The sequence below is a fragment of the Ailuropoda melanoleuca genome, chromosome 18, assembly GCF_002007445.2.
Source record: "Ailuropoda melanoleuca isolate Jingjing chromosome 18, ASM200744v2, whole genome shotgun sequence".
NCBI lineage: Eukaryota > Metazoa > Chordata > Mammalia > Carnivora > Ursidae > Ailuropoda > Ailuropoda melanoleuca.
In genome coordinates this window covers 33043800-33063748 of record NC_048235.1, presented here as the reverse complement: position 1 = coordinate 33063748, position 19949 = coordinate 33043800, and the positions used below count along the sequence as shown (strand labels likewise).

The following is a 19949-nucleotide window of genomic DNA, read 5'->3' as shown; positions in this document are numbered from 1 at the left end:
ACCAAAAAATTAATTTTCACATATGTACGTTTGTGTAGTTAATGTAAATTATTCCTTTTCCTCAATTAGGCTGAAAAATTAGCTGAAAATGTCACGTGATCTGGATTTCTAAGTTAAGTCATTGTTTCAGGAGAGTTTAGAAGTGAATACTATTAGTATTCATGTAAGGTACATGTAAAGCAAAGTGATGAATTCTTCCACAAAGGCCTGTAAACTGCTAGAACATCATAAATATCATTCTTGGCTCTAGTGAACTGCCATTGATTGTAAACTTCTGTAATATTTTTCTGAACTTTATTGTTTGCCAGAAGTAGTTTTCTAATAATTGGTAGCAGAAAATCTGCCCACATGGAAGATTACTATGAAAATTATCACAAGGCAAGAAAGAAAAGATTTATGTTGTAAACTCAGTATTTCCAATTGCAGCTGTTGCTAAAATCAACAGATACCTGAGTTCTTGTATAGCTTGGGATGTCATTGACCATTCTTATTAACCACAGGCACTTTTTGGACTGGAATTTTCTGAATAGTACCTAAATTTTGTATTTGGAAGAAGCTTTGTTATGTAATCAGTAACACCATGTCTCTCAGTTTCAGAACATAATTTAATAGAAGGTAAATTTTTGCAAATTCCTCAGGACTCATGTTGTGTGTTTTTCAGAGAACTGAATTTTTCAAGTTACACCCTCAATATCTTGAAATATATATTGTTGTGGATAAAAATCTGGTAGGTCTTTTTTTATGTATTGTTGTTTTAAAATGATTTAACCTTTGTATTTAACATGATTTCAATGATGCAATAAAAATTTTAAAACCATTTTTGATAAATGTATATTTTGCTTTTCAATTAATAACTTCTTAAAAATTGTGTATAAGCCAAGTGTTTGTTAATTCATTTGTAGATGAGGTTTTCTAAATGCTTTTGTAAAGTAAAGCATTTTTCATTTTTTTTTAAAGCTTGTCAGTCTGTTTTTTTTCAAAAGAACTACAACCTCAGTGAAACCCTCAGCCCCCACATACAATAATATTTAACTGCTTCAGCCTCATTTAAAGAATAGTTTATGAAACAAATATGCTACTTTTTCTAAGTGAAGGGAGAAAACAAGTTATCTGTTCATTCTCAGTTCTAGGTAAATGAAATGACAGAAAAACAAATGAACAAAATTTTCGTATTGAGGATTCGTGATTCTACTTCTGATCTTTATGGGTTTAGGTTTTAATTTGTACAACATAGGTAGTTAGGAGATTCTGGACTATGAGGCTATATTTATTCCTGGTCGGTAAGATCCAAGGCACCTGTTGGAGGCAAAGAACATTTCTCTCCGTAGGAATGCAACTTCAAGCAGGATTCCCACAGATTATTATCAGCCATATACGAGCTCAAAATTCATAAGAAAATTAGCTACCATAAACAAGGGTTAGCAAAAAAAAAAAAAGATAATAGATTTAGATACAGAAAACCTTCAGATATTAAAATTTTAAGATATGTTATAAAAATATTTCTTTCCATAGGGAGTCTGTTGATTCCAGAAGAAGTGGGTATGAGACAGCAAAGCTGAGCTAAATATTGGCAGAGGTTACAAAAATTAAAGTGCATTGGCTCACTAAAGAGTGGGAGGGGTTTTTGTTTTTATTTTTGTTTTTTTTTAGCATAGCTAAGCTGACTCGGTACAATCCCAACACATATTCTAAAAATCACGTTCCTGTAAAACTACAAAGCAATTAGAAGTAGGAGAGCAGAATTTTAAGCATAATCAACAAAAAAGAAGTCAATAAAGGGAAAGGAAAACATTATACAGTAAGCATTTGTTTCATAAATGTGGGACAAATTTAAAAGCTAAGGTTAAGATAAACTTCAACTCAAATATACAAGTAATTGTATTAGGTGTAGAGGGACTAAGTACTGTAATTAAAAACCAAAGATAAAAATTAATTGAAAGCAAAGACAAAGATTATCATGCAAGACACATTAATGCACACGTTCTGCCTAAAACTGACATATCTAAAACATGGTACATAATGAAAGTAAAAGACTAAAAATATATTATAAGAACAAAATTCTAAAAAACTTGTTTAGATTAATATCAGACAAGGCAGACTTCAAGATAAGCATAAGTTATCTATTACCACATAGGAAATCACTTCAAAATTTAGTGACTTAAACCAATAACCATTTATTTGGTTGGGAGCCCAGAGACCTTTTTGGTCTTGTACCAATCTCAAATCTTTTTAACTAATCTGATAGCCTTTTATGATACAGCTATCTGTTTTTTTTTTTTTTAAGATTTTATTTATTTATTTGACAGAGAGAGAGAGACAGCGAGAGGGAACACAGGCAGGGGGAGTGGGAGAGGAAGAAGCAGGCTCCCAGGGGAGGAGCTTGATGCGGGGCTCGATCCTTTAACTCCGGGACCACGCCCTGAGCCAAAGGCAGACGCTTAACGACTGAGCCACCCAGGCACCCCTATTGATACAGCTATTTAAAAACTGTGGTCTTTCTTTTCTTTTTACAGGATTACTTTTTAGCCACTTTTTTTTTCCTCACAGGGAAAATAATTGTTTATTAAGACTTAAAAGTGCATAGGGATACACTTAAGAGGTATCAACTTCTTCATTTAAACAAAATTTATATTGCTGTGTGGTTACCAGTGTCAGCATGAGGCTTTACTATGGCCTTGGTAGAGTTCAGTGAGGAGCTTGCTAAGGAAGCTTGCCTGATGCTCTTTCTTGAAATAGTCCACCAGTGTGAGATTACCCATTTCTCTAATTGTATTCTAGTGAATGAGTGCAGAGTTTATTGTATTTCATAGTCAACTAGATTTAGCAGTTGTAAGTACATAATTTGGAGTCAGAGAGATCTAGTATTGAATCCTAATTTCCTTCATTCTTTTCTTTTTATTGTGGTAAAAAGCATTTAATATTAAATTTTCCGTACTAACCATTTTTAAATGTATAGTTCATGAGTGTTGAGTATATTCACATTGTTGTTTAACAGATCTGTAGAACCTTTTCGTCCTGAAAACCAACATTCTATGCCCATAAAACACTAATTTCCCCTCCCCCCTGCATCCTCTGCCCCACTCTTGGCAAATACCTTTCTACTTTCTGTGATTTTGACAACTTTAGAAAATACATATAATTGGAATCAGATAATATTTGAACTTTAGTGACTGGCTTATTTTGCTTTACACAATGTCCTCAGGTTTCATTCGTATTGTAGCGTGCGTCGTGAGTGAATATCCCATTGCATGTGTATACCACATTTTCTTTACCCAGTCTTCTATTAATGGACATTTGGGTTTCTTCTACCTTCAGGCTATTGTGAATAATGCTGTAAGGAACGTGAATGTGTAAATATCTCTTTGCGATCTTGCTTTGAATTTTTTTGAGTGTATACCCAGAAGCTGGATTGTTAGAACATATGTTAGAACATATAAACATTCTATGTTTAGTTTTTTGAGGAACTGCCATACTGTTTTCCATTATTAATATTAATATTTCTATTATTAAATAATATTAAAGTTACTTGTTTTTTGTTGTTGAGCTATAGGATTTCTTTGTATATTTTAGATATTAACTTCTTATCAGATATGTGGTTTGCAAATGCTTTCTCCCATTCTGCAGGTTGCCTTTTCACTCTGTTCATTGTTTTGTTTGTTGTGCAAAAGTTAAGTTTAATGTAATCCCATTTATTTATTTTTACTTTTGTTGCCTGTGTTTTTGGTGTCATATCCAAGAAGTGATTGCCAAATCCAACGTCCTGAAGGTTTTCTCCTATGCTTTTTTCCAGGAGTTTTATAATTTTAGGTCTTACATTTATGCCAATCTTGAGTTAACTTTTGTATATGATTCAAAGTAAGGGTCCAACTTCATTCTTTTGCATGTAGATAGATACAGTTTTTCCAGTGCCATTTGTTGAAGACACTGACCATTTTCTATTGTGTATGTTGGCACCCGTGTTGAAAAACATTTGGCCATATATACTCAGGGCTTTATTTCTGGGTGCTCTATTCTATTCCATTGTTCCGTATATCTGTCTTTATACCAATACCATATAGTTTTGATTACTGTTGCTTTGTTGTATGTTTCGAAATCGGGAAGCGAGACACTGTAACATTCTTCTCTTAGGCTATTTTTTCTATTTCTGCAAAATATGCCATTGGGATTTTGATAAAGATTGCAGTGAATCTGTAGACAGCTTCTTTGGGTAGTTTGGGCATTTTAACACTATTTTGACACTACAAAGTCTTCCGGTTCCTGAGCATGAGATGCCTTTCCATTTGTCTGTATATTCTCTGATTTCTTTTAGCAATGTCTTTAGCTTTCAGTGTGTAAGCCTTTCACCTCATTGGTCAAGTCTATTCTTAGGTATTTTATCTTTTTTGATAATATAGTAAAAGGGTGCATTTTCTTAATTCACCTTCTGTGATCGGTCATGTTTGTGTATAGAAGTAACTGATTTTCGTGTGTTGATATTATATCCTATAACTGCTGAAATTGTTTCCTAGCTCTAACAATTTTTTTTTTGGTGGAATCTGTAGGGTTTTCTGCATATAAAATCATATTGGTGAACAGATAATTTTACTTTATTTCTCATTTGAATGCTTTTTTTTCTTTTTCTTCTCTCAGTCCTGTAGTTAGGACCTCTAGTACTATGTCGAATAGTGTGGTGAGGGTGGGCATGGCTGCCTTTTTCCTGTCCTAAGGAAAAAAAAAACAGCCTTTCACTGTTGACTGTGATATTATTTGTGATCATATATGGCTTTTATTATGTTGAGGTACTTCTATTACTAGTTTGTTGGGTATTTTTATGATGAAATAGTGCTGAATTTTTGTCACTTTTTTGGGGGCATCAGTTGAAATGATATGTGTTGTTTTTTGTGGTTTTTTTTTTTTTTGCCCTTCATTTTATTAATGTGTGGAATTACATTGATTGATTTAATATGTTAAACCATTCTTATATTCCAGGTATAAATCCCACTTGGTCATAATGTATGATCCTTTTAATGAACTGTTGAATTCATTTTGCTAGTATTTTATTAACGATTTTTGTATCAATCACCACCAAGGATGATTGACTTCTATGTTTCTTGTAGTGTCTTTATCTGGCTTTGGTATCAGGATAATGCTGACCTCATAGAATGAGTTAAGAAGTGTTTTCTCCTCTACAATTCTTAAAAAGAACTCGAAGGGGATTAGTGTTATTTTTCTTTAAATGTTTGGTAGAATTCTCCAGTGAATTCATCTGGTTCTTTTCCTTATTGAGATGTTTTTGATTACTGATCCAATATCCTTATTCTTTATTTGTCTGGTCAGATTTTTAAATTTCTTTGTGACTTAGTCTTGATATGCATTTGGTCTTGGAAAACCCAAAAGACTCCATCCCCAAATTACTAGAACTCATACAGCAATTCAGTAATGTGGCAGGATAGAAAATCAATACACAGAAATCAGTTGCTTTTTCTATACATTAACAAAGTAACTGTAGAAAGAGAAATTAAGGAATCAATTCCATTTACAATGGCACCAAAAACCATAAGATACCTAGGAATAAACCTAACCAAAGAGGTAAAGGATCTATACTCCAGAAACTACAGAACACTTATGAAAGAAATTGAAGAAGATACAAAAAGATGGAAAAACATTCCATGCTTATGGATTGGAAGAACAAATCTTGTTAAAATGTCTATGCTGGGGCGCCTGGGTGGCACAGTCGTTAAGCGTCTGCCTTCGGCTCAGGGTGTGATCCCAACATTCTGGGATCGAGCCCCACATCAGGCTTCTCCGCTAGGAGCCTGCTTCTTCCTCTCCCACTCACCCTGCTTGTGTTCCCTCTCTCACTGGCTGTCTCTCTCTGTCAAATAAATAAAAATAAAATCTTTAAAAAATAAAAAATAAAATGTCTGTGCTACCCAGAGCAATCTATACTTTCAATGCCATCCTGATCAAAATACCAAAGGCATTTTTCAAAGCGCTGGAACAAACAATCCTAAAATTTGTATGGAACCAGAAAAGACCCCGAATCACCAAGGAAATGTTGAAAAAGAGAAACAAAGCTAGGGGCAACATGTTGCCTGATTTCAAGCTATATTACAAAGCTGTGATCACCAAGACAGCATGGCACTGGCACAAAAACAGACATATAGATCAATGGAACAGAAGAGAGAGCCCAGATATGGACCCTCAACCCTATGGTCAACTAATCTTTGAGAAAGCGGGAAAAAATATGCAATGGAAAAAAGACAATCTCTTGAATAAATGTTGCTGGGAAAATTGGATACCTTTGTATCTTCTGAATGGGTGCCACATATATTCAAATATCTAAAGATGTCTATAGGAAATACATGAATCAGTAGTCATTTCTGGGTCACAAAGAAGACAACAATAATTTTGTAAAAGTAAAAACCAATATGCCAAAACTCTATCATAATATACTAAAACAATAGGGAATAAAAAGAGTTAAGGAAAAATAATAGAATGAAAAGTTTTAAATACTACCATGAATAACTTTTTCAAAATGGAAACACAGAACTATAATTACAAGCTATTTAGAAATTAATGAATTCTCGGGGCGCCTGGGTGGCACGGCGGTTAAGCGTCTGCCTTCGGCTCAGGGCGTGATCCCGGCGTTATGGGATCGAGCCCCACATCAGGCTCTTCCACGATGAGCCTGCTTCTTCCTCTCCCACTCCCCCTGCTTGTGTTCCCTCTCTCGCTGGCTGTCTCTATCTCTGTCGCATAAATAAAAATAAAATCTTAAAAAAAAAAGAAATTAATGAATTCTATACAATAATCTAAAAACTTGGAGCATAAGTATTAATCATAGCAGGCTGGGTTGCACTATGATAAAAAGATCTTTTTATAAAGTATTTATTACCTTTTCTTTTAATTTAGCTTACTTAGTTGAAAATGTATATAATTTAATTTCATAATAGTTGTTTAAAATTGGATTGAAAATTTAAAAATCAGGTGTAGTGAACCAGTACAAGCCCGCTATAGAATATTACTGGATCACTATAATGTCTCCTTTTTCATTCCTGATTTTGGTAATTAATGTGGTCCTTTTCTTTTTCTTTGCATTTTTAAAAATTATTTAAATTTTGTTAGTTAACATACAGTGCAATATTGGTTTCTAGAGTAGAATTCAGTAATTCGTCATTTACATGTAACACCCAGCGCTCATCACAAGTGCCCATGGTCCATCTAGCACACCCTCCACCCACCCCCTCCATCAACCCGCAGTTTGTTCTCTATCAATTTTTTTTCTTTTTTCTGAGAGAGAGAGCATGAGAGCCAGCATGAGCGGGAGGAGGGGCAGAGGGAGAGGGAGAAGCAGGCTGAGCAGGGAGCCTGATGCGGGGTCAATCCCAGAACCCAGGGATCGTGACCTGAGCTGAAGGCAGACACTTAACTGACTGAGCCACCCAGGTGCCCCTTGTTCTTCATCATTGAGAGTCACTTATGGATTGTTTCCCTGCTTCCTTTTTTCTTTTCCCCCTTCCCATATGTTCATCTGTTTTCTTTCTTAATTCCACATATGAGTGAGATCATATGGTATTTGTCTTTCTCTGACTTATTTCACTTTGCATAAATACACTGTAGCTATAAAATACAGATTTGAAGGGACACCTGCACCGCAATGTTTATAGCAGCATTATCAACAATAGCCAAACCATGGAAAGAGCCCAAATATCCATCAACTGATAAATGGACATCTAGAAGAAGGTGTGGTATATGTATACCATGTATACCATAGAATATTATTCAGACATCCAAAAGAAAAAAACAATCTTAATGGCTAATACAGTTAATTTTTTGTTCATGTGACGTCAGCCATGATTCTGGGTCTCTCCAGGCAGCTGTCTTCCATGTGTTGGCTCAGCATTCCAAATGCTTAGTATTTTAGGTATTTCTATATTGATAGGTTTTCTCCCCCAAATTCCAAGCCAACAGAAGAGCAGACCAGACAGGCATGAGCCACAGTAGAGAAATACTGTCTCTCAGAAGTGACATTTATAACTTTGTCCTCATTTCATTGTCCAAAGTGAATAAACTGGCCATGCCTATATTGAGAAAAGAAGGGCTCCTGAACTAGAATAGAGCTGAATATTGCTAAATGGGGAGAATGCCTACCACAGAGGATAGTATCAAAGCTAAATATTAAAACTGTAAAACAAGAGGAATGTGAGAACAAGCAGTAGTTAATAAAGCATAAGTTGATAAACAGAAACATTAAAATAAAGTAAATTTAAGAGCTGGTTGTTGAGAAAAAAAATGTGTAGAAAGTATAATCAAGCAAAAGGGACAAGATCATGTTATGATGTTAGAAAAGATTAACATGATATAGCTATGAACTTGGAGATTAAAACAAACAAATTCAAATTTAATGAATTCTCCAAAGGAGATAAGAATTTAAGTCAAATCATCATGTTGTATACCTTAAATTTACACAATGTTATATATAAACTATATCACAAAAAGCTGCAAAAAAAAAAAAGAATTTTAATGGATCCAGTTGCCTGTGTTAGGTATAGATAGTTTTAAAGAAAAGTTTTAAAGTGTTTTGGAAGACATAATTCATATACTAATACAATTTTAGGTTATAAAAAAAATGTGAATTAATTTGAAGTGGTGCTCTAATATTTACTAAGCAACTTTCGTTTGCTCAGTTATGACAAAGTATATACACATATACAAACACATGAGGAACAAGTCCATATTAAAGCTATAAACTTCTAAACAAAATATTATATTAATTTTGGTTGTATATTAGTAGAATGTAATGTTTTAATCAAGGAATATGATGGTTTAGTGTTAAGTAATGTATTAATGAAACATATTGCATCAATAGGTCAAAAGACAAAAGCTATTGTCAATTACTATCAAAATGGCTATTGATAAAAATTCAACTCCATTTTTAAAAAAAATTTTGGTAAATAAGAAGATTTATATTTTTTTCTCAACACAATCTAGAATACTCATCTTAAACTGAACAACACTTAATGATGAAATATTTGAGGTTTTCCAATGAAAAAATCCAGAGCAAAGTTCACATACCTGATGTCACCATTGTTATTTACATTGTCTTGGCATTTTAAAGCAATTAGACATAGAAAGTTTATTGGAATAAAGAAGAAATTAGAACATGAGTTACATGGTCATATGAAAGAATATACCAAATGCAGTATCCAGAGTCACTTTAAGAGTGAACCTCTCATTAAGAATTCCCCCCTCGTTGGGCTTATATGTTTTGGTTTGTGATTATAAGTTGTTATTTTAGAAATAAGTGCATTTTAAAATACCACATTAAAAAATTTACGATTAAATTTTTATAAACAATAAGTAATGCCACAAGTTGAGTGCATTAAACATTAAAATCATGTTATTAAATATTTTTATTTACTTCTTATATACATTAAGTTATAAATTGAGTTTATTAATTTTTATAAATCATTATTCATAATCATTATTGATTTCCTGAATTTCAACTGGAATGTAGCCCTGTGGTTACTTTAGAATATGGCACATTGTACATGTAAAAGGTATGTAATATATTCTTGATGACATCCACTAGTTTCTAAAAATAATTTATCTTTTTCAGTTTGATTACATGGGCTCTGATATAAAGGTTGTAACACAGAAGGTTATTCAGATAATTGGCTTTGTTAACACCGTAAGTTTTTAAAAACTATTTTATGTATTTTATAAAACTGTAGGTAATATGAATTGATGTGTATAGGATTTTGCTGTGCTGTTAAAATTCTCATAATCAAAATACTGAATCAAATATCTTGTATGTATTTTTGTGGAAGTTTAATGTTCAAATTTGTTTAAAATTTATTATTATTATTTTTTTTAGATGTTTTCCCAGTTAAAACTGACTGTTGTAATATCTTCCATAGAAATTTGGTCAAATAAAAACAGAATCTCTACTACAGGGAATCCTAATAATATATTATCTAGATTTTTAGAATGGAAATACAAACATATCTTCCGACCTCATCAGGTTGCATACTTATTTGCGTGAGTACAGTATTCCATATTTGTGTAGCATTAAAGGAATAACCCAAAATGATTTCATATGTTAATTATGAAAAATAAGTATTTAATGAATAAATACTGTGTTCTTTAAATTTGATAGACACCACGGGATGGGAAAAATATGAAAATTAAAAGTCCTTGTCCTCAAGGAGCAAGTGTTGGTTGATACTTAAAAACTTTTATCAACTGACATAAAATTACATGATAAAAATAAAATTACATAAAAATACTGAAATAACTAAGGGAGATTAATTATGAGTGATATAATTTCTTTGATGTCCTTTGGCTTATAAGGTTATACTTGCTCTCATCTGATTTTTTAATAACATGAATACATGGAATTGTTACATGCTCTAGCATCAAATGCATAGAAAAATCTAATCATCTTTAATGAATAAAGTGAATAAGGAGGTCAAAGAAAATTTAATTTTTAGGGCTATAAATGTGCAGGGAACCAGAATAAAAATGTAAACATTAGTGCAATAGACTTTTGCATAAATTATTGGACCTTATCCTTATTATATTTCCAAATGTTTATTTAATTTAAAACTTACAAAATATTGAAATACTCTTAACATTGATGGTTTGAGAAAAATGTATTTAAGTAGTTTAATTCAGAATAACATAAGGCTTAGGACACAGTAGTTGTTTAATAATGTTTGTTGCTATGAAAATGATTAATTATATCACTCTTACATGCAATTCTGAGGAAAATTATTATTTTTTAGCTTCAAGAAATATCCTAGTTTTTTAGGAGCCACATTTCCCGGAAAAATATGTAATGAAAATTTTGCTGCAGGAGTCGCTCTGGTATGTAATTATTTTCCAGTTCCTCATTGTTTCATGTTTCAAAATTTCCTAAATATTGTGGAGCATGAATAAATATATTATGTAGTCTACTCATCTTTCATGGTTTTTTATATTACTAATTTGGAGCATAAATATTAAACTGTATGTAATTGCTTTTAAAAATAGAGCATTTAAGGGGCTCCTGGGTGGCTCAGTCCATTAAGGGTACAACTCTTGATTTCAGCTCAGGTCATGATCTCAGGGTTGTGAGATCAAGCACCGCATTGGGCTCCATTCTCAGAGGGGACTCTGCTTGAGATTCTTTCTCTCCCTTTCCCTCTGCCCCTCTCCTCCTCTCTCTCTTTCTAAAATAAATAAATAAATCTTAAAAAGAAAAAAATTATAAATTGAACTGATTATAATGCCATATTGTTTTTAAAAAACATATTTGACCCAAGAAAATATTTGTTTGGACAGTAACATGCTTGCTTCAATATTAATTACATAACTAATGTCATTTTAATGTTAATTATTAAACATATTAGCTTTTCTCCCAACACGAATAATTGGTGTAAATTCATGTGCTTTTTTTGTTATGTGAGTGTTATTTTTTCTATTGTAAAGTAATTATTTTATTATTGCATTCAATTCTTTAGTATATGTTTGGGATGAGCAGACTGTTGGAGGAAAAAACAGCCATTAAATATTCATAATTACTGTTTTCTGGCAAAAATGAGAATGAGCTCCTACTACAGAGTTATATTCCTTTTGCAAAAATTTGTATAAAAAAGTATGGGAAGGAACTAACTTGAGAGTGCTTCAGAAAAAGAAGTCTGTGCTTTTATGCTGAGCCAGGAATACAGTTGGTTATGTTTTAGTAGCATGTACAATGAAGCAAATTGTTATTGACAGATTACATATTTAAAATCAGTTCTGGGATGTACTTGTTATCATTCCTATAAACTACATACTGATTGATTAGATAAATCCAAAACCAGTTCTGGGGGTTGTTACCATGGCTAGAGAACAATCAGACATTTCATAGAGATTTGTTTTTATTATCAGTCCCTGCTTTTGGTCTTCCCTCAGCCAAAGCTTGAGGAAAGTCCATCAGAAATTGTCCAGGTCTTCATCACTGTTAATTCTTGAAAACAATGCTTCATTGCTGAGGACTAATTTTTAGATTATGCTGTGTGTGTGTGTGTGTGTGTAAAGCAAATAAATCAGGTGATAAGAATTATTGAATATAAGTGGTTAGTATGTGTGTTTTCCTGATGCCATCCTTAAGACTAATTTTGATTGGAATTTTTATAATAGAAATTTGTAAATATAAGAGATAAATATATGAATTAAGCAAGAACACTATAAAAATATCAGTATAAAATTAAAATATAAATGTAAAAATAAATTATTTTTATTTATACTAACAACAGTTTGAAGATTAGGTTTCAGAAAGATAGCTACCCATCATAATATTCTAAATGTTTTTTTTTTAAGTGAAGAATTGAAAAAAATTAAAGTTAGGAATTGTGGCTTTATTAAGTGTCATGAAATCAAGATTAAGTCCTCCAACTTTGTTCTTTGTCAATATTATATTGTCTGTATATAACTTTGTATTTTCATATAGATTTTAAAATCAGCCTTTCTGTTTACACACAGGCTTACTTAGATTTTGATAGGGATGGTATGTAATTTATGAATGAATTAGGGGAAATTTGTTATAACAACATTGGATCTTCCAGTGTCCACTAACATGGTTTATCTCTCCATTTACTGATGTCTTTTAAAAATTCTTTGTAGAGCTTTCCCATTTCCTGCTAAACTTATTCATATCTATTTTATATGTCCTGATGTTGTTGTAACTGGTATTGATTGTTTAAATTCATCTTCCAATTTTTCACTGCTAATGTATATATGTGGTCTATTTTGTACATATTACCTTGCTGAATTTATATATGAGATCTATTATTTTTTCCAGCTTTAAGGAGATATAATTGACATATAACATTGTTCAAGATGTACAGCATAATGATTTGATATATGTGTATGTTGTGAAATGTTTTCAGTTAGGTTAGTGAACACATCTCACACAGTTGCCGTGTGTGTGTGTGTGTGTGTGTGTGTGTGTGTGTGTGATAAAAACCCTTGAGATCTACTCTCTTAGCAACTTTCAAATATACAATACAGTATTGTTAACTATAGTCATTACGCAGTACATTGCATCCTCAGGAACTAGCAGTTCGTCCCCTTTAACCACTTTCACTCATTCCCACCCCTAGCAACCAACAATCTGTTCTCCGTTTCTTGGAGTTGTGCTAGACTCCACATATAAGTGAGATCATACAGTATTGTCCTTCTCTCTCTGACTTATTTGACTTGGTGTAATGTCCTCAACATTCACCCATGTTGTCACAATGGCAGAATTTCCTTCTTTTTTATGACTGAATAATATATATACCTATATATATATATCTCACAATTTCTTTGTCCGTTCATCTGTCAGTGGACACTTAGGCTGTTATCATATCTTCGCTATTGTGAATAGGGCTGCAATGAGCGTGGGGTACAAATATCTCCATGAGACAGAGGTTTTATTTTTTTCCAGATATATATACCCAGAAGTGAAACTGATGATTCATATGATAGCTCTATTTTTGATTTTTTCAGGAATCTCCATACTGTTTTCTGTAGTGGTGGTACCAATTTACATTCTTAACAGAAGTGTACAAGGGTTCCATTTTCTCCACCAGCATTTATTATCTCTTGTCTCTTGATCATAGTCATTCTAGTAAGTGTGAGGTGATACCTCTTGTGGTTTTGACTTGTGATTCCCTGATGATTAGTGGTGCTGAGCTTGTATCTTTCCATATACCTGTTGTCCATCTGATATCCTCTTTGGAGAAATCTCTGTTCAGGTCCTTTGACCGTTTCTCTCTCTCTGTCTTTTTTTTTTTTTTAAGGTTTTATTTATTTATTTGAGAGAGAGGGGTGGGGAGGAGCAGAGGGAAAGGGACAAGCAGGCTCCATGCTGAGCACAGAACACAACATGGGACGATCTCACAACCCTGAAATCATGACCTGAGCCAAAATCAGGAGTTGGATGCCCAACCGATTAAGCCACCCAGGCACCCCCTTTGACCATTTCTTGTGAGTTCCTAATATATTGAGAATTCTTACTTGGGTTTTGGTAGTGAGTTGTAAGAGTTTCTAATGTTTTTTGCATATTAAACCCTTATCAGATCTATAGTTTGAAAGTATTTTTTTCCCTAATCTCTAGGTTGCCTTTTCATTTTATTGATTGGTTCTTTTGCTGTACAGAAACTTTTATATTAATGAAGCTTTTGTTGTTTGTGGTTTTGTTGTCATATCCATAAAATCATTACCAAGACTAGTGTCAAGGAGATTTTTTTCACCATGTTTTCTTCTAAGTTTTATGATATCATTTCTTACATTTAAATGTTTAGTTCATTTTGAGTTAATTTTTGTTAAGTGGTGTGAAATAGGGGTCCAGTTTCATTATTTGCTTGTTTCCAATACTATGTTAAATAAAAGTAGCAGGAATGGGATCCTTGTCTTTTTTGTAATCTTAGAGGAAAAGTTCTCAGGTTTTCATCTTTGAGTATGATAACTGTGGGCTTGTCAAATATGATCTTTATTAATAAGGTATGTTCCCTCTATACCCACTTTGTTGAGAGATTTTAATCATAAATGGATGTTGAATTTTGTCTATTTTCTATTCTTTGTCCCTAGTTTCTTGTTTCTTTTTTATTTTTATTTTTATTTTTATTTATTTTTTTATTTATTTTTTTTTTAAAGATTTTATTTATTTATTTGACAGAGAGAGAGACAGATGCGAGAGAGGGAACACAAGCAGGGGGAGTGGGAGAGGAAGAAGCAGGCTCATAGCAGAGGAGCCTGATGTGGGGCTCGATCCCATAACGCCGGGATCACACCCTGAGCCGAAGGCAGACGCTTAACCGCTGTGCCACCCAGGCGCCCCACTTGTTTCTTTTTTAAATCTTCCCCTCTCTTTTTTTGCCTTCTGTGGTTTTAATTGTTCCTAGAGTTTATAGTGTACATCTACAACTAATTTGGTTTTAGTCTAGTTTGAATTAACTAGACTAGACTAACTGAATAGAGTAGAACTAATCTTGTTTATTCTCATCAGGAATTGGAAGACATACAGACATGGTAATGACAGTCATGCAGGAAGAAGTTTAACTTACAGTTCCCTAGAAACAGAAGGCATGCCATGCAGGGGCCATATGAGTGGCCGTGTGAGGGTTGTTCAGGCAGCATAGGGAACACGGGGGAAACGTGGACAAGAGCCTCTGTTGTTTCTTTAGGGAAGAACGGGTAAGGCAAAGTAAACAGTCTTAGGATTGACTAGTATGACTAACTTCAGTGGGCTTTTTGCATAGAGGCTGTACCTAGTTTTCTGGTACCTGTCTCTGATATGATTTTGGCAGGTGAAGAGTGGCCTAGAGTATGTGAGCCTGATAAAGGGGTGGTATGGCATGGTGCGTGGTCTCTAAGTTGATTTGTTTGTATATGAAAGGCACACTTTCAGGTAAGTTGTTTACTATCTCAATTGGGTAACTCTGGGAGGGACAGTCTAGCATTGGAAAGGCCCCAGATATCAAAACATCACAATACAGAAAATCAAAGGCATCATTAATACAATTAACCCATTAATTCAATTTGATTCATATTACGAAATTTTAGGAGTAATAAAAGTGGAGACTTTTACAGAGTAGGGCATAAGTTGTGCGAAACAGCATAGAGGTTAGTATAGTATGAGAGTAAAAGGGAGAAACATAGGTAGAAGTATAAGGAATCCTTGTAGCCCAGTGCATAACTAAATTAAAGCACCTCATATATAATGAGTCTTTATGTACATGAAGGCAAGACATATCACGGATGATGGATACCTTCTCTGAACTGTTCTTTACTTGCCACGGGCTTACAGTGCTGTAGCCTGGGTCATCAGGAACCTATCACTTTTTTTAAGACTATTTTTTAAGAACAGTTTTAGGTTCACCACAAAACTGAGGGGAAAGTACACAGATTACCCATATACTACCTACCCCCACACATGCACAGCCTCCCCCATTATTCACATCCCTCACCAGAATGGTATATGTTTTAGTAAAGATGAGCCTACATTGACCAATCAAAATCACCCAAAGTCCATAATTTACCTTAAGGTTCAATCTTGGTGTTGTACATGAGCTTGGACAAAAGATGATAGGTAAACATCATCATGGTATTATTATATGAAGTGTTTTCACTGTCCTAAAAATCCTCTGTGTTATGCCTATTAATTTCTCCCCTCCCTGCCTGCAGCCATGGACCTTTTTATTGTCTCCACAATTTTGTTTTTTTCTGGAATCTCATGTAGTTGGAATCGTATAGTACGTAGCCTTGCCCTTTTCACTTAGTATATGCACTCAAGCTTTCTCCATTTCTTTTCATGATTTGATAGCTAATTTCTTTTTAGTGCTGAATAATATTCTATTGTCTGAAATGTGCCACAGTTTATTTATCTGTTCACCCACTGAAGGACAGCATGGTTGCTTGCAAGTTTTGGGAATTATGAATGAAGCTTCTTTACACATCTTTGTGTAGAAATTGGAAATGATCTAAAGGAGAACAGTAATACCTATTGAGGATTATTAATTTCCTATTGCTATGTAACCAGTTATACCAAAACTTAGCAGATTAAAACAATACAGTTCTGTGGGTCAGGAATCTAGGTGGGTGAAGTCAAAGTGTCAAGTAAGGCTGTAGTTATCTCGGGGTTCAACATGGAGAGGATTTGCTTCCAGACTTAGTCATTTGGCTGTGGCCGACCTCATAAAATCTGTTTCCAAACTCATGCATGTAGGCCTCTCTACAGGTCTACTTCATAATGTCATAGCTGGCTTCGCCTAGAGAGATTGAGTGAGACTTAGAATCCAAGAAGTCAGTCTTTTATTTTTTCCTTTAATTTTTTTTCTTCTACCACATCCCACAGGAAACCAAGAATTCAGTCTTTTTATAATCTATCTTAGAAATGATGCCTATCTGTTCTGCTACATTTAGTTAATTAGAAGGGAGTCAATAAGTTCATCCTATATACAACGGAGTAGGAATACACAAGGACATGAATGCCAGGAGGCAGATATCATTGGGACCCATGTTAGAGGCTGCCTGCTAGAAAGAGAATGTAAAACTGACTATTAAAATAAAAGATTGAAGTCATTTTGTTTAAAATAACTCAAAGAAGGAATACAGTATGGTGTTTGAGACTCTATTAGATTAGCTAAGGTAGCTGGTATTGTCATTAAGTATTAGTATTTCGAAACTAAACTATTGTGTTCACTCATCCATGTTTAATAGTCTACGATCCACCTGCTTATATACCGTTCCTACAGTTGCATCCACATCGGCATCTTGGATGCATTGATTTTAAAAATGAGTTTTATGTACTAGTTTTTTATTATAATATTATTTAGCATAGTATACACTAATTTTTTATTATAGTAAATTTGCTAACTCTTTTCTTCTTTCTTATATTTAGTATCCAGAGGGTTTATCCTTGGAGTCATACACTGTAGGTATTGTGCAGTTGCTTGGCTTTAATCTGGGATTGAGTTATGATGACCCTGACTCTTGCTATTGTTCCAGAGATGTTTGCACAATGTCACCTAAAGCAGTGTAAGATAATTTTATTTATTGTACATATTCCTTTAAAGAGGTTTTTTTGGTTGGTTTTTGTTTGTTTTTTGTTTTGTTTTGTTTTTTTTTGTTAGGAGCTTTTATGCTTCTATTAACCAAACAGAATTAATTAACAGTTATAAAACTCTATACCCAACAACTACAAAATATATTCTTTTCAAGTACAATGGAACATACACCAAAATAGGCCCGACACTCTCCCAAGCCTCTCCATGCCTGGTGAAACTTTCTTCCTCCTTCCTGCATTCTGGAGTCTGGCTTCTATTTTTCTCCCCTGGCCAGACTGAAAGCACCCTCTAGGGGAAAAGCCATATGCCTTGTGTAATTTCAGTGACTTAGCATAAAGCTAAATGCTTTGATATTTGCATTTGAAACAGGCATTGTACAATATAAGGATGAACAGTATAATTCATATTAATAATTAAGAATTTTTTATTTAGAAAGACATTAAGTTGTAAATAAATAACACCATAACCCATTGAGAGAGAGACTGGTGAAGAAAGGAAAAAACTTTTAATTTTAGTGCCATTAGTAACACATTTTCCCTGCTTTTTTCCATTTTGCTTGGGTTCCCACAAATTATGTGGCCAGTCCTGGTTATCCACACCAAGACTTGGTGTGCTCAGTATGTTCAATTTGAATCATTATAGTTGGTATGTAGTATTACCTTATACTGGTTTTAATCTGCATTTCCCTCTAAGCTAATGATATTGAATGGTGTTGAATATATTTTCACCTTAATAGCTTTGTATATCTTCTTTGAGGAATACCCTATTCGAAAATTTTGTCCATTTTAAAAGATGAAAATAGAGATTTTCACACTTTTATTGAGTTGTAAGAATTGTTTATATATTCTGGCTATGAATTCTTTACCAGATACATGATTTTCAAGTATTTCTTCCTTATAGTGCTTTTTATGAGAAAAAGTTTTAATTTTGATGAAGTAAATTTATCAATTTTTGTGTATCATGGTTTTATAGCTCTTATATTCAGTTTTATGATATATTGTGAGTTAATTATTGTATATGTGTTTAAGTTCATTTTTATTTTTGCTATGTAGATTTCCAGTTATTTCAATGCCACTTTTTGAAAAGACCATTCTTTCCACCACTTAATTGCCTTGGCAACTTTGTCAAAATCAATTGACCATAAATGTATGGATCTTTTATTGGAATCTCTATTTTATATCCTTAATCTGTATGTCTACCCTTATGGGAAAGTATACAGTTTTTATTACTGTAACTTTATACTGCATTTTGAAATCAAGTACTGTAAGTCCTCACGTTTTTTTCGTCTTTTCAAAAATTGTTTTGGCTATTCTAGGTCTTTTGCATTTTCATATAATTTTATTATCAGCTTTCTGATTTTTATGAAAATTCCTGCTAAGATTTAGGTAAGTATTCCATTGTTTAATTGCATAGGCCAATAATGGGAGAATTGTCATCTTAACAATGTCAAGTTTTTTGATCCTTGAATATGATAGATGTCTTTATTAATTTGGGTCTTCTTTAGTTTTTCTCAGCAAGGTATTGTTTTTTACACTTTACATTTCTTGTACTTGTTTTGTTAAATTTATCCTTAAATATTTTTTTTACTATTATGAATAGCATTGTTTTCTTAACTTCATTTTCAGATTTTTCATTGCTAGTTAGTTCATTTTATGTACTGCCAATCCACTGGAAGTCTTTTCTGGTAGGCAGCTTACTATTACTGGGTTCCCTGGTCAGTATTAGTCTGGCCCAATACCTAATCAATATGGGGTTTCCTCTGAGAAGGACATGAGGTGCAGCTAGAACAGTATAGGATAATTTACAACCCTTTTCTGCTGTTTTCCTGTGATACAACTGTGTACTTTCTGGCCAGGGGTTCCATCTTTAAATAATTTGTAAGTGTTTAGTTTCTACACAACTTTATCATCCACTAAGATTTAAAAATCACATTCTCTGCTCCGTTGTTGATACTGGGGTCCATATTTAGTTTTATAAGCTTTTCCTTGTTTTAGTTTTGTTTTGAGTTTTTGGCTCATGAATTTTATTTGTTTGTTGATAAGAAATATGAGAGTGGAGTGTTAATAAATTTCAGTTTAGTTCTGTAATATCAAGAATTTAAAAATTAAGGGACGTCTGTATGGCTTGGTTGGTTAAGCATCTGACTCTTGATTTTGACTCAGGTCATGATCTCAGGATTATGAGATTGACCCCGGTCCTATTCCACATTGGGTGTGGAGCCTCTTAAGATTCTCTCTCTCTGAGAAAGGGGTCAGGGTGTGTGTGTTGGGGGGGAGGAGTTAAAATGATAGAGGAGTAGGGGGACCCTGAGATTGTCTCGTCCCGCAAAAACAGCTATATAGTTATCAAATCATTCTGAACACCCAAGAAATCAATTGGAGTTCTGAGAGA

General features: G+C 33.4%; 1 protein-coding gene across 1 annotated transcript in view; it reads left to right on the top strand.

Annotated features, from left to right (window-relative positions):
• Nucleotides 1-19949, top strand: part of LOC100463615 (disintegrin and metalloproteinase domain-containing protein 5) — a 137593-nt gene that overhangs the window by 17201 nt on the left and 100443 nt on the right. The window contains exons 7-9 of the mRNA XM_034647778.1: nucleotides 662-727; nucleotides 9602-9673; nucleotides 17393-17529. Coding sequence (XP_034503669.1) covers nucleotides 662-727; nucleotides 9602-9673; nucleotides 17393-17529 — 275 coding nt within the window. The remainder of the gene's footprint in view (nucleotides 1-661; nucleotides 728-9601; nucleotides 9674-17392; nucleotides 17530-19949) is intronic.